This window comes from Paroedura picta, chromosome 13 (assembly GCF_049243985.1).
Source record: "Paroedura picta isolate Pp20150507F chromosome 13, Ppicta_v3.0, whole genome shotgun sequence".
NCBI lineage: Eukaryota > Metazoa > Chordata > Lepidosauria > Squamata > Gekkonidae > Paroedura > Paroedura picta.
In genome coordinates, this window is record NC_135381.1 from 10,279,850 (window position 1) to 10,294,440 (window position 14,591).

Below are 14,591 nucleotides of genomic sequence, written 5' to 3' on the forward strand. Positions count from 1 at the left end.
CACATTCTGCACACGTTAGATGACGCCCTTTCAATGCACTTAATTAGATCTTCCTGTTCTGGCCAGGAAAATCCAGCTGGAAAAGTACACTGAAAGTGCATTACCCAATGTGTGCGGAATAGGCCCAGGCTGGAGGTGGGAGTGGGCGGGGATTTGAAGCAGGAGGGGACCTCAATGGCATATAATGCTATGGAGCCCTCCCTCCCAAGCAGCATATTCTCCAGGGGAACAGCTCCATCACCCAGGGTTGCCAGCCCTGGGTTGGGAAAAACCTGGAGACTTTGGGGGTGGAGCCAGGAGTGGGTGGGATATGAAGCAGGGAGAGATCTCATTGGGGTATATTGCTATGGCATCCACCCTCTCAAGTGATGGATGGCCCGGGGTTAAAGAAAATGATTGCAACCTTCTGGCTGATCATAGAGTCGTTAGAAATTGACTATAGTTCCGCATATTGGTTTGACGCTTGGCTCTTATCAAGAGAGCAATCTGTTCCTCTCCAGGATGTAGCTTCCCCATGAGTCGGAGGAGGGAATGTTTTGAGCGGGTCAGGCCGGCCTTATCTTGTGTGCTGAGGCCAGAAGGCACAAGTAAGCCATGGCAATATGTAAACCTTGGAAGCTGGGAGTGACGCCAGGCAAAGAATCAGATCCCTGCCAGCAGTTTCTGGAAGGCTGGCATAACAACTGTAGGGTGTTCCCAGGAGGTGGAGCGGGGAGGCAGAGATCCCAGGCTATTGGCTCATCCTGCAAGGGCATCATCTCTCCCAGCCTCCAAGGAAAAGGTATTTAACAATATGCAATCCGATTGTTCTGGGCCCAGATCTGGGAACTTTCTTGTGTCTATATTTCTTCTGCAGTAAAAATATTAAAAAGGTTTTTTCTCTCTGGGTGATTAACTGGGGCTGGGCAAAATAGGCAGTAGTTTCCTTCAGGCGAACCGGCCTCCATCACCCAGGGTTGCCATCTCTGGATTGGGAAATCCCTGGAGGCTTTGGGGGTGGAGCCAGGAATGGGCGGGATTAGAAGAATAGAATGGGAGCCCACCCTCCCAAGCAGCTGTCTTCTCCAGGGAAACTGACCTCCATCACCCAAGGTTGCCAGCTCTGGGCTGGGGAATCCCGGGAGACTTTGGGGGTGGAGCCAGGAGTTGGCGGGATTAGGATAATGTTTCCTCAGCAGCCGTTTTCTCCAGGGAAACTGATCTCTGTAAAACCGGGAGATCCCCAGGTCCCTGCCCCATAAGATCCCCTCGGGAAGGGGAAAGTGACGGGCGCCCCCCGCCCTGAGCTCCCTGGGAAAGGGGGCGGGATAGAACAATATCCCCCCCCCCCAAAGAAAAAAACCCTAAGCGAGTCAGTTCCTCTGGGCGGGGAGCGTCGAGAGTGCAGCGCCCCATCCTGGCGCGGCGATGCGCCCAGGGCGCAAAGCGGCTACGGCGGAGTGAAGCCAGCAGCGCCCCTACCGGGCCGCGATCCTACCCGGGCGGCCGCCCCGTCCCCGCCCCGGGCCCCTCCCCCGGCTGCCTCGTCATGTGACTGGATCCGGCCAGGCCCGGGAAGAGGAAGCGACGCCGGGGCTCGCAGCACAAACCTCGGCCGGGCCGGGGGCGAGCCGGATGGAGGCGCCTCCGGGGGACCTTCGTCGGCGCCGCCCGCTCGGCGGGAAGGAGGAGGAGGAGGAGGAGGACGCGACGGACGGTGAGCGACCTGCAGGGCTTGACTTTGCATTGCATTGCATTGCATTGCATTGCTTTGCATGGCTTCCTTCCTCTCCTGCCCGTGCGCTCTTTCTTCGGGATAGGAGGCTGCGAGTGCCGCAGATCTACTCCAGCTTTGGTCTGGAGTCGCGCAACGGAGCCTGAGTCCAGCCGCACCTTGAAGACCACCAAAGCTAGCTTGGGCTTCAAGGTGCCCTTGGACTCAGATTTCAGTGGAGATCCAGTTAGATCTGTCGTCCTGGGCTGATCTCCCTGTCACAGCGACGGCCTTAGTCAGACCTCCGGTCCCTCCTTTCCCCTCGGCCGGGATGGCTGAGTTCCCACGAGCTTCCTCTTTGCGCTGGTTCGATTTGCACTGCGCATCGTTGCCACTTGCTTCGCAGCGCAGGCAGCGCTGGTCTCTGCGCTCTTCTTCTCTTGGGTTCCTGCCTTCGGACAAGCCTAAGACCCGCTGGATAAAGTAACTGGAGGAGGGGAACTAGCTGTTCAGGGTGAATCCGCTTATTGCAGTGGTTCTCAACCTTCCTATTGCCGTGACCTTTTAATACAGTTCCTCATGTTGCGGTGACCCCCAACCATCAAATGATGCATGTAATTTCATGGAAATTAAACCAAAATTGACCAATGGTGTAAAGATCCATGGTTCATGATTGTATAGAATTTTCTTCTTCTTCTGGGGTTTCTCAGTCCAGTTCTGCATCTTGTCCTACCATGCCGATCTCTCTCTTTTCCACTGCTCCAAACAGACGAACATATCTCGATCTACCCTGCAAGGCTGTTGTGTAGATGCCCCCCCCCAGCCAAGCTGCTTGCTCTGCCACAACCCGTGTGAAAGGGTCGTTCGACCCCCAAAGGGGTCCCAACCACCAGGTTGAGAACCACTGGCTTACTGTATCTGCTGGGGCAAAAAAAGTTCCTGCCTCTTAACTTAAAAGAAAAAACCCTTTTGAGAGCCCCCGAAATATCCTTCAGGTCTCCAGAAACCCAAGAAGTAGTGCCATAGTGCAGAATTGTACACATGGGATAATGCACTTTCAATGTCCTTTTGCAGCTTAATTTTCCAATGCAGAACGGGAAAATCTACTTCTAAAATGCGTTGAAAGTGCATTATCTGATGTGTGCAGAATGGGGCTGGGATTAGGAAGCAGAGCTATGGACGTGCCCACCTGAGGCGGCTTCTCTTCCCACCCTGTCCAGGCCCATCATTGGCCACATATGGCCATATTAGCCGATAAACATTTAACAAGTAAAAAAAATTATATTTAAAATTAATTAACTCCCACCCATTCAGGAAACCCTTCCAGGGCTGTCCGGAAACCCCAGGATGTCAGGAAACCCTGGTTGAGAAAGCCTGGTTTATAAATTGCCACTGGGCTCCTGTTAATTTTCCACTCAAAATGAAATGAGTTCTGGGCACCCCTTGGAACATGCCCTTTCAATGCACTGTATTTTTTTAAATGATTTTATTGGTATTTCAAAAAGACAAACAATAAGAAAACATATAGGAAAACATTGATAGGAAAAATGGTAATGACTGGGGAAGGCACTGGCAAACCACCCTGTATTGAGTCTGCCAAGAAAAAGCTAGAGGGCATCACCCCAAGGGTCAGACATGACCCGGTGCTTGTACAGAGGATACCTTTACCTTTATAGGAAAACAAGAATTACAATATACATCAGTTGATACAGTGGTTCTCCACATGGGGGTCGGGACCCGTTTGGGGGTCAAACAACCTTTTCACAGGGGTCACGGCAGGGTGTGCGTGTAGAACTGAACTGAAAAACTTCGGGGGGAAAACGCAATTTATATACAATCCTGAACAATGGATCTTTAATGTCTGTGAAAGATCACTTGCATAATTTTATGGTTGGGGGTCACCACAACATGAGGAACTGTCTTAAATGGTAATGACATTAGGAAGGATGAAAACCACAGAGTTAATAGAATTTGACCCTTCTACCTTTTGTCTTCAATTTTACATCTTAACTGGGTACACTGAAATTATCAATTTGATTACCTAGTCCATGTAAAAACACCAGTTTTCTCTACATTCGTCAACTGGCTTTTGATTAACTAAACTAGTAAGTTTTGCCATCTTACACATTACTCCTCTCTTATCTATCCATTCAGACGTATGTGGTCAATTCTGTTTTTTCCAGCCTTGTACTGCGGGTGACCTCACCACAGTAGTAGCCTAAAATTTTTTATTTTGCCTATACCGGGATAAATTCTGGTATTTAACATATAGTCTGGATGCATCAGAAATATACAACACAGCACTTCTTCTGGATTTCGGAACTTACACTAAGAAATTCTTTCTTTCTTTCTTTCTTTCTTTCTTTCTTTCTTTCTTTCTTTCTTTCTTTCTTTCTTTCTTTCTTTCTTTCTTTCTTTCGTGCACTCTCTCTTTCTCTGCTGTAGTTGAAGTGATAGGACAAATTTACGCTGTTTAAATTTAATTCAATTCAAATTGGATTTAATTGGGACTCGGGGACTCTTTTCACACCACAGGTGCTAAATTAAGATAGTTTTAAAAATATAAGGGGGAGAAGTGACAAATCTCCTATTGTGTGATTTGCTTTGAAGTACTGCTAAGCTGCTAGTTGGATTCAGCAGCTGTTTTAAACTTGCAGTGCAGGTATTTTAATTATTCAATTCAGTATTCCAGTTGTCCCATGCTGGTCTCACATTTGTGCTCTGGAAACTCCCCTCGCTCTACTGTTTAGTTTCGGCGACCCGTTTTAGCCATTTGCCAACTAAAAGCTTCCTTGCATGTAATGTATAAGGTCAGTGATTAGGATTTCCTGTGTGTGCAGTTCAAATCTGCTAGGGGAGATGTGTGTATTTGTGAATCCAGATCCCCTGCTCCAGTAATTTTTATATGGTTTGTTTGCTGCTTCCCCATCAGGTTGATAGTGAATTGGAATCAAATCAGAATATGGGAAAATTGTTAAAAGCAGACACCAGATTAGCAAGAAACATGACCAGCCTCTGTTGTTTATGATTTGGCTTTGAAATGACTCTCCAACTGTATCTTAGAGAGGGGAGATCTGGATTCAAGTCTTCACTCTTCAATGAAGCTTTCTGTGTGACCCTGGGTCTCTCCATTGCCCTGGACTACCTCACAGGGTTGACATGGAGATAAAATGGAAGAGGGGGAAATCCATGTGAGCAGCAATCAGGTCTTTGGAAGAAAAGCAAGACTAAAAATGGGATTTAGAATCATAGAGTTGGAAGGGAACTTCAGGGTCATCTAGTCCAACCCCCTGCAGAATGAAGGACATTCACAACTACCTGTCCACCCACAGTGACCCCAATTCCATGCCCAGATCCCCCCCCCAAAAAAACCTCCCCCTCCCCGCAAAACCCAGAATCCCTGGCCAGTCTGGAAGAAGTTTCCCTTCTGACTTTAAAGTGGCTATCAGCATTTCCCTGGGCATGCATGAAAGGGCCAAAAGAGCCAAGCTCAGACACTGTCCCTTCTGCCCACCCACTTTCAATCTGCTTAAGATTTATCTGCACAATCTATAAGCAAGCCAATATCCTTGGAAATTTGGGGGAAATCAATTGACCTGCAAGCTGGTTTTGAGCCTTGAGTCTAAAGGCAACCCAAGCTGAACCAGCTTTTCCCTTGCCTACCTCGCAGGTGACTTTGGCTGTCCGTTGTCCTAACTTGACTGAGTGCCCATCAGTCCGGAAAACATTTGTCTCCTAGAATCATAGAGTTGGAAGGGGCTCCCTGGGTCATCTAGTCCAACCCCCTGCACTATGCAGGACACTCAAAACCCTATTCTCTTCCAGGTGAGCCCCTCCTAGTGGCAGAACTGAAACCTGGGCAGCCTCAGCCATTCTACTGGAAGTCGACTTGTGAGACGTGGAGCGTGGCCTTCTCCCCGGATGGGGCTTGGTTTGCTTGGTCCCAGGGCCACTGCGTTGTCAAGCTACTCCCTTGGCCTTTGGAGGAGTCTGAGCAGTGAGTATCCCGGGGAATGCTCCTCCCGGACATTGAGATCCACACCCAGATTGACCTGACCCAAAGAAGATCATCACAGTGGTACCAGGAAGACTTGGTGGCCACACATGTACTTTGCATGCTTAACATTTCAGGCCCAATCCCTGGCGTCTCCAGCTGCAGGTTTTCTGGTAGCAGATTATGGCAAGGAGGGGTCACCAGTTTTGTTTTTTAATTCATTATTTGAGTTTGATTCAATATGGCTTTCACTCGAATCGTGTAAATCCCATTAGATTTTGTTCCTGCAAAGCTTGGCCTGCCCTATGGACCAGAATAGATTTCGGTAGACTGTGGCTTAGTGGTAGAAAATTAACTTGGCATGTCGAAGGTTCCAGGTTCAATCCCTGGTGATAGGTGATAGGCCCCCTTAAGCCTGAATGGGACTATTGAATGGGAGAAGGAAGAAGAAGAAGAGTTGGTTCTTATATGCCGCTTTTCCCTACCCGAAGAAGGCTCAAAGCAGCTTACAGTCACCTTCCCATTCCTCTCCCCTTCTAACTCCTTGACATGCCTCCCCCTTTCCATCTCTCCCCACAGGAGCTGCAAGACCTGGGAACGCAAGAGCCACTGTACCAAAGCTGATGCAAGGGGTCGAGGAGGGGCCAAGGAGAAGACCTTGGAGTGTGGGCAGATTGTCTGGGGCCTGGCCTTCAGCCCATGGCTCCCTTCCAACTCCAGAAAGCAAGTGCCCTGCTTGGTTCTTGCCACGGGGCTCAACGATGGGCAGATTAAAGTCTGGCAGGTGGAGACAGGTATTTGTTTAAGAAACCCAACGTGGTGCGAGGGTTAACATTTTGGACTAGGACCAGGGAGACCCGGGTTCAAATCCTACCCGCCATGAAGCTTACTGGTTGCCTTTGGGCCAGTCACACTCTCTTGGCAGAACCTGCCTCGCAGGATTGCTGTGTGGGTAAACTGAAGGGAGGTGGGGATCCGCCGCTCCTCGGAGGAAAAGGCAGGATAAAAAATGCTCTGAATACGTTCTGTGTAACCCACCACGAGTCCATGGAGAGTGGCGGGATATAAATCAAATAAATAGTCTTTTCTGTAGCTGTGAAGAAGTGATTCAGCCCCTACCCACCCTATTTGCCAGCCACATTTCCCCAAACCCTACTGGCTCTTCTGCCTTAAACCTGCATCCTGCTGTTTGTAGGGAGTCTGTTATTCAACCTTTCGGGGCACCTGGATGTCGTGAGGGACTTGAGCTTTGCCCCCGGAGACAGCTGCACCATCCTTGTCTCTGCTTCCCGAGACAAGACCCTGCGAGTCTGGGACTTGAGCAAGAACGGTATGTTTCTTCTTAAATGAATCTTAAACGACAAAGAAGTGTACATTTTAGACAGTGTATGACTCCTGAAAAGGAGGCAGTTGGCCTGTGATGAGTCCAAGTTACGGGTCTTATGAGAATTCAGCCTTATGAGAATTTTCCTCGTTTGCTGACTTGTGGAAGAAACCTTATTGGAACTGTGCAAGAGAAATGGTTTTGAAGATGCTTCAGGAAGGAGAAGCAAAAAACTCTTTAAGGGCATATAGGGCAGCAGACCCCAAATCTTGCAGCCATACCAGGAAAGTCCTCTTGGGCCAGATGAAATTAGGGGACAGATTCATCTCAGGGGTGGTCCACTGCAAATCAGCCCTAGGTTGACAGGAGGGTATTTGGCAGAGGGTCACATTAGAACATGTGTAGAATCAACCCGGTGTAGAGGCCAATATGTCAGACGAACATCTGGAAAAAGCTGGATTTGACTCTCCACTCTGCCACAGAACCACTGGATGATCTTAGGCCAGTCACTGTCAGCTCATCCTACCTCACAGGGTGGTTGTTGGGAGGATAAAATGGGGGGAAAGGTTCAAAGCCAGGGTTTCGTGAAATTCTGCAGTATCTTGATGGCCCTGGAAGGGTTTCCTGAATGGGTGGGAGTTCATTAATTTTTTTAGTTAAATATTTATCAGGTGACGTGAACATATATGGTCATGTCGGCCTGCCCTCCTTGCTCCCAAAACGGCCAGTGAGAGGCCTGGAGGGGTAGGAAGGGGAGGTGTGTCGATAGCTCTGCTTCCCAACCCCATTCTCCACAATCACACCCCTTCTGGGGTTTATCAAAGCCTGAAGAACGTTTCAGGGGTTTCTCGGTGGTAAAAAAAGTGGAGAAAAGCTGTTCTAAGCCACTTTGGTTCCCACTGGAGAGAACGGCAGGGTAGAAGTAATTCAGTTCTGTTTACTGGCTTCCAGATCAACTCAAAAAGAATAACAACAATAAAAGCTACCAAGTACAACACCAAGGCCAACCAAAAGAATTGGGATGTGCCGTTATAATCCTAAAATCCCTGCATGTGCTTCAGTTATTTGAAGACCCAACCATCTGCCTTTGTATTTCCTATGGCGTTAACCAAAATTTTGTTACCTTATAGAGGAGCTGGAGGAGGTAAATTGTTCTGATATTCCTTGAGAATGTTAAAATCGGCATAATATATGGGGAACATATATATCATTATAATAGGGACATTATAAACCTATAATAGGGACATTATAAACTTCCTTGTTTGACTAGGATATAAACATATAAATTTATTTCTGGATGCTCAGTTACAGCGATCAGTAAAACCAATCCCACCATGCGCTCCTTTGCAAAAAGGGGACACGTCTTCCTGCAGGATCCAACGGCAAATTTGTTCCAATGCTCTCTTGCCTCATTTGTCTCCAGGGAAACAGCTCCAGGTACTGTCGGGCCACGTGCAGTGGGTCTATTGCTGCTGCATCTCCCCCGACGGCCACATGTTGTGTTCAGCGGCCGGAGAGAAGTCGGTGAGTCTTGCCTGCCATAGGAAGGTGGTGGGAAAGGAGCAGCAGGTGGCTGGGAAATTTAATTGGGGGAGGTTTTGGCTTGGTTACAGAAGCGCATGTGGAAGGCCCCACGGGCGGTTTCTGGCACCTATATTAATATATTTATTTATTCTTTGATGATTTATATACCACTGCTCTCAAAGACTCACAGTGGTTTACAACAGAATAGTAAAACATAGAACCCTTAAAACCCCCAACACATTAAACACATTAAAAGATGGCTATTCGTTAACTCCCCATCTCCTCCCCTCTCCCCTCCCCCCATCCAGCTAGCTGTCTGGAGCTCTTTCCTTAGGAGCGAGGTTCCTGATCTCATCCAGTCCAGGGGCTCCCCTGATGGTAATTCCGGGACCTTAACCTGGCCTCAACCATACGCCTGGCGGAAGAGCTCCATCTTACTTGCCCTGCGGAAAGCTGAAAACACCGACAGGGCCCTTAGTTCTTCCGGGAGCTCATTCCAACAGGGCTAAAAAATGTCCTGGGGCCAGGGCTGAAAAATGTCCCGGGGACAATAGTTCATGCATGGCAGGTGTTTGGAGAGAAGGACCTGGTGAGCCACCACCAATCAAACGAGACAGTGCTGAGTTAGAAAGGCCAATGCCTTGACTCGGTACATGGGGCAGCTTGCTAAGTTCACCACGCAACAGGGAAGGCACTGGTGGAGCACCTGCCTCACGTGCAGGCAGTCACAGGTTCGATCCCCGGCCTCTCTGGCAAAAGCAACTCAAGTAACAGGTAGACGGGAAGGACTTCTGCCTCCGGCTGTTTCAATCTTTTAACCACCTCCCTCCAATTCACAGCTTTATTTATTTTTCAATTTTTATACCGCTGCTCTCGGAAAGTCTCGCAGCGGTTTACAAGTATAAAACAATAAGTTTCCATAAACCCCCCATAAAAACAGCCCTTATCAGAAACCGAGCAGACGGCGATCAATACCCTAAAAGATTTTAAACACTCCACCCCCTACCCCCCCCCCCGGTTCAGCCCAAAGGCCAGGTTCTCTTCCGATCTAACCTTTGATTTCCCCCTCCCTCTTTCTCCTCTGCAGGCCCTCCTGTGGAACATGCACTCCTACCGCCTGCTGCGGAAGCTGGAGGGGCACCAGGGCTGTGTGGTCTCGTGTGACTTCTCTCCAGATTCAGCGCTCCTTGCCACTGCCTCTTACGACGCCTCTGTGATCCTCTGGGACCCCTGCACAGGGGAGCAGATGAGATCCCTCTGGTAAAGGGAGGCAGCGGCCCTCTAGGTCTGGGGAGGTGGTGGAATCGCGGGCAACCCCTCCTGGTTGCCTTTGGGGTGCCCTTCCGGTTTTCCCCTAAGGCCGTTTGAACTGTAAATCAGAGATGCTCAAGTTCTTTGATTCCTGTGCGATTGGATCAAAGAACTTGAGCATCTCTCTGCTTACTCTTTCCCCCAGAGTTTCTTGAAAGAGGAAGGGGAGGGAGATCTGAGCAGGAATCCCCCCCCCCAAAGTGTCACAGCTAGGCCCTCTTTGCGCCTGGATTTAAGTAGAAAGCTTCACGTCGTGGCAGGAAATGTGTCCCTTTTACGTGTCTTCAAATAAGAGTTCAGGCGTGTTTAGAAGGCTTCAGCTGCACTTGCTAAGCAGAACTGGGCCTCTTCCATCACACAGCTGTCTTCATGGGACCAGGAGCCCTGATGTTCATCTCAAATTTGGCTCTCTTAGTTCCAAAAGTACAGGAGATCTTCACGTTTCCTCCTACCTGATCATTTCACTGGGGTTGCCGGGGATTGAACCCTGGGCCTCCTGTGTATAAGGCAGATGCTCTACTGCTGAGCCATGCCTCTGCCCTACACTGAGCAGAAGACAAATGTGGCTTTCACATTTGCCTTGCCTTTGGCCGTTCCCAGTAGCATCACGCTGCTGGGCCAGGCGGCTCTTTGATCCGGAGGGATGTTTTGATGGGTTGGAAGGGATCTGATCGCTCTCCTCTTTCTCTACAGCCACATTCCGTTGCAGTCCACGCTGGACCACAACAGTGACTACCACGCCAGCTCCTTGCGGTCCGTATGCTTCTCCCCCGAAGGACTTTACCTTGCAACGGTGGCCGATGACAGGTGGGAGCTGCAAAGGATGAGCAAAACGCTCACAAAATACACTTTACGGACCCTTTTCTAAGCTCAGGGGAGAGGCGGAGCGACTTAGCTGGTCTTCTCCTCTGAGATGCCTGTGCTCAATTGGTGGAAATCCTTTGCTTGGAAGCAGCCCTGTTCAGTAATTTAGGTTTGGCTCCTGGAGCTTTTGCTACATTTAGTTCTGTGTTTACAGGAGAATGAGACAGTAGAATGGGAGGGACACACTTGCAGTTGGCATCTTTCAGCTTTGCGTGTTGCTTTGTGTAACCTCAAAACTCCACGCAGCTAGAAAAGTTGCAGAATAGGCAGAAGAGTTCTACCTCCTGCTGTCTCGTGTGGAGCTAGTTTTCCGCTTGTAGGGAGCATTCTAAAATGGAACCTTCCACCTGGAGTCTGAAGTGGAACAGGCCGTTCCATGACCTCGTTCCTCTCCATGTGTGAATTGGGCGAGAAGCTCCTTGTGAGTCAGGGGCTTCCTGGTTGGCAGCTAAAACTGAACTCCGTGAAATGGGAGAAATGAAATGCTTGAACGCAGAAAGCTGCTTCTATACTAGGTAGGCCCAACCATTGGTCTGCCAAGGTCAATATTGTGTGTTCTAACTGGCAGGGGCTCTGCATGGTCTAAGCCTTTTGTATCTCCTACTGCCTGAGCATTTCCATGGGAGGTGTGGGGAACTGAACCCGGCACCTTTGGGTGTAAAGCAGATTCTCTGTTGCTGAGCCATGGGCCTCCCGATGCTTGCAGGGTTTGTTTGGGGACCAGAAAACAGTACCCATAATTTCCTTTGTTTCATCTTTACAACGTTCCTGTGAGGTAGATTAAAGCTGAGGATTTCAGGCTAACTCAAGATTACCCAGCAAGCTTTCCATGAATTGGCAGATATTCAAGAGGAAAGTGTTATCCAGGGGGGAGAGGGGAGAACGGGCTTGATTTGAGCACACTGGGTCCAAACTTGGGACTCCTTCAGTACCACAGTGCCTCAGGTCGCCTCATTTGTAAAACGGAAATCAGAACAGGTTTTCAAAAGTAAAATGTCCATGGGGAGCGGGGGAAGAAACTGGCTTGATGAGCACTGGTTTGAAACTTCGGCTCCTTCACTACCACGATGCCCGTTTCTTCATTCGTAAAATGGAAATAAGAACGGTTGGCTTCCTTGCTGGTCGCAAGGATAAACAAAAGAGGAATTCTAAAGGTTTTGTTTTTAACCTTATCACAGATCAGGAGTACAGTGTAAGAACTGAAGCTTGGGTGGCCGGAGCAGTCCCCGGATTTCACGCATTTTGCTGTCTCTGGATATCTTAAAATGGCGTCTCTCTATCCTCCTTTGTCTCTTTAGGCTGCTGAGGATCTGGGCCTTGGAGCTGGGGAGCCCCGTTTCTTTTGCCCCTGTGAAGAACGGGCTCTGCTGCACGTATTTCCCTCACGGCGGAATCATCGCGACAGGGTATGATCCGGGCAACCGGCCCCACTACTTCTTCCGCTACGGAAAGAAGCACATCGTCCTTAAAACTGCTGCTCAAGTGAGGGGGATTGTAAAGAAGGAAGGGAAGGAGGGTCACATCCTTCAGGAAGCTTGGAGAATGTTTAAAACTACAATCCTGGAAGCTCAGATAAAATGTATGCTGCGGGTTAAGAAAGGTAAAGGTATCCCCTATGCAAGCACCGGGTCACGTCTGACCCTTGGGGTGACGCCCTCTAGTGTTTTCATGGCAGACTCAATACGGGGTGGTTTGCCAGTGCCTTCCCCAGTCATTACCGTTTCCCCCCCAGCAAGCTGGGTACTCATTTTACCGACCTCGGAAGGATGGGAGGCTGAGTTGACCTTGAGCCAGCTGCTGGGATCGAACTCCCAGCCTCATGGGCAGAGCTTCAGACTGCATGTCTGCTGCCTTACCACTCTGCGCCACAAGAGGCTCCAAGAAAGGTACAAAAATGTATTTTAAAAAGTCCTGCAGTTACTTAACTAAGTAACAAGAACAGTAGGAGGTAAAAAGGATTCCTTGTAGAGATGTTCTGTATTTTGGTGCTTGGAGACCAGCAGTGAGAGGGCCCCTGGAGTTCCAGCCCTACCGGTGGACCTCCTGAGGGCACCCAAATGTTGGACTTCCATGGGTTGCTGGCATGATCCAATATGGCTGCTCTTATATTCTCATGATCACGAACCAGTTTGAATAACAGGTTAAGAAAAAGATCCTTCACTGGGTGCAGTAAGAGGGATATTCCTGCAACTGCAGTAGTCTAAGCCAGCATGAATTCAATTTTGGTTTCATCACTCCCTTCTGTATCCCTCCCTCCCCTTCTCTCCTCTCTTGCAGGACAAGAGATGGCCACGTCCAGTTTTGGACAGCCCCCCAGGCCCTCTCCTCCCTCAGGCACCTGTGTCGCAAATCCATTCGGCGCTTCCTCTCCACTTACCAGGTGCTAGCACTGCCCATCCCCAAGAAGGTGAAAGAGTTCCTCACTTACCGGACTTTGTGAAGCCCAGAGGCTCCCTGCTTGGCGAGACTGAACAGGACAACGGGCTTCTTTTGCCTTGCGTGGTGCCGAAGGGTGGGATAAGCAAAGTGCTGGGAAAGGATCTGTGTTGTTTACTATGGACTTGTTTTGGCACCAAGGGAGAGCTGTCTGTCTTCCAATGCATTTGACTTGGGATGTTAACTCTTGGGCGTAGGGAAAAGAAAATCAGAGGACTATTCTTCCACTGGTGTTAACCAACAGCGAGCAAAATGCCATTCCAGGTCTTTCCTGCCCGGAGGGAAGGCAACTCTGAATCTGCCCCTGCGGCCGAAGAGACGGGACAGAAGATCCTTGCTTGTTCAAAATACTTAAGTGGCCTTTACCGAAATCCATACCTCAGAACGCTGGTTGTTGGGCTCAGAATAAGAGCAGCCTCTACTCTGTCCAGAAATATTTATGTGGTCCCAAGGACTTGGTAGGTCATTATGGGGCAGCTTTCTCCTTCGGGGCGGGGAGTGAAGTTGAGATATCTGTCACAATCGGCCCTTGTTTTAACAGGATAGATGCAGCTGTGAATTCAAGATGTCAGTGAGTACTTTTAAAAAGAAATTGAAGCCATAGGCTCCCATAGAATGTGTCATGAGGCCAAAGCTTCGACGGAAACGTAACATTAAGGAGTTTTTCTCTCTGTTTGTCCACAGGGTTTGCAAACAAGGACCGAGGAAAGAAGCTTGAATTTTTTTGGAATAGTGATGGGAGCGTTGCTTGCTGGGGCTTAGGAACCATGGATATAAATTGGGATGTGCATTTCAAATATGGGCACGCCTGTTTTACAGTGCTTTCAGTGTGACATGCAGCTTTTTGTGCAGGAAAAATGTTATTTTTACACTACCGGAGCTGGATCGGGGCACAAACAGCAAACTTAAGGTGCTAAAAATTGTTGCATTTGCACGGGGAAGAGGAGAATAAATGGATAAAATGGTTGCTTTTTTTTCTTGCTGTGTGATAAAGGGAAGAGTTTATAAGATGGGCTGGAGTCAGAGCCCTTGAAGTGCCTAATGTGAACAAAGAGGTGGGTGGGCTGGGCTTACTCACACCCCTGCTGTTGTCTGAACACCTGTGAAAAAGAACAGGGTGGCAGAAAGTACAAGAAGGATGGCCTCAGAGCTTCTTCGCGTGAAATCTATCTTCCTGAAAGCCGTAAACACCCGGCCAAGGTTGAAGGACAAACGAGATCGTCACAGAACATTTATTCTGCAGCGGTTTCATTTGGCATGTCTCATGCTTGCTCATAGTTCCAGGAATCTCAGAGGCCCATAAACTCTCCAACATGGTCGGTTAAGGGAGCTAAGCTACCTTGGCTATAAGCAGCAGTAATCTCGGCTGAAGTGGTTGTTTTTCTGTGCTTTTTGCCATGCCATGACCCACCAGCAGGAGGAAGGGCAAGTTTTTAGCTATGAAA

The 14,591-nt window shown here is 49.0% G+C and overlaps 1 protein-coding gene across 3 annotated transcripts; it reads left to right on the top strand.

The window, feature by feature from the left end:
- Positions 1-1,512: 1,512 nt before the first annotated feature.
- On the top strand, positions 1,513-14,112 carry WSB2 (WD repeat and SOCS box containing 2). 3 transcript variants are annotated; one of them, XM_077309127.1, is made up of 12 exons: positions 1,513-1,696; positions 5,519-5,690; positions 6,267-6,481; positions 6,883-7,017; positions 8,435-8,535; positions 9,623-9,795; positions 10,540-10,653; positions 12,009-12,116; positions 12,988-13,090; positions 13,411-13,604; positions 13,688-13,717; positions 13,831-14,112. In XM_077309127.1, the coding sequence occupies exons 1-12, from the start codon at positions 1,615-1,617 to the stop codon at positions 13,862-13,864; spliced, it is 1,461 nt and encodes a 486-aa protein (XP_077165242.1). In that variant the 5' UTR covers positions 1,513-1,614; the 3' UTR covers positions 13,865-14,112. The 3 variants fall into 3 exon arrangements, with proteins under 3 accessions (XP_077165242.1, XP_077165243.1, XP_077165244.1); XM_077309128.1 differs by lacking the exon at positions 13,688-13,717 and having other exon boundaries at positions 1,514-1,696; XM_077309129.1 differs by having other exon boundaries at positions 1,519-1,696; positions 12,988-14,112.
- Positions 14,113-14,591: the final 479 nt, after the last annotated feature.

Bases quoted from the DNA above. Each gene is read 5' to 3' on its own strand.
- WSB2 (XM_077309127.1), top strand. From the start codon at position 1,615: ATGGAGGCGCCTCCGGGGGACCTTCGTCGGCGCCGCCCGCTCGGCGGG. The intron at 1,697-5,518 runs GTGAGCGACCTG...ATTCTCTTCCAG, and splicing joins GGAGGAGGACGCGACGGACG to GTGAGCCCCTCCTAGTGGCA. The intron at 6,482-6,882 runs GTATTTGTTTAA...TGCTGTTTGTAG, and splicing joins AGTCTGGCAGGTGGAGACAG to GGAGTCTGTTATTCAACCTT.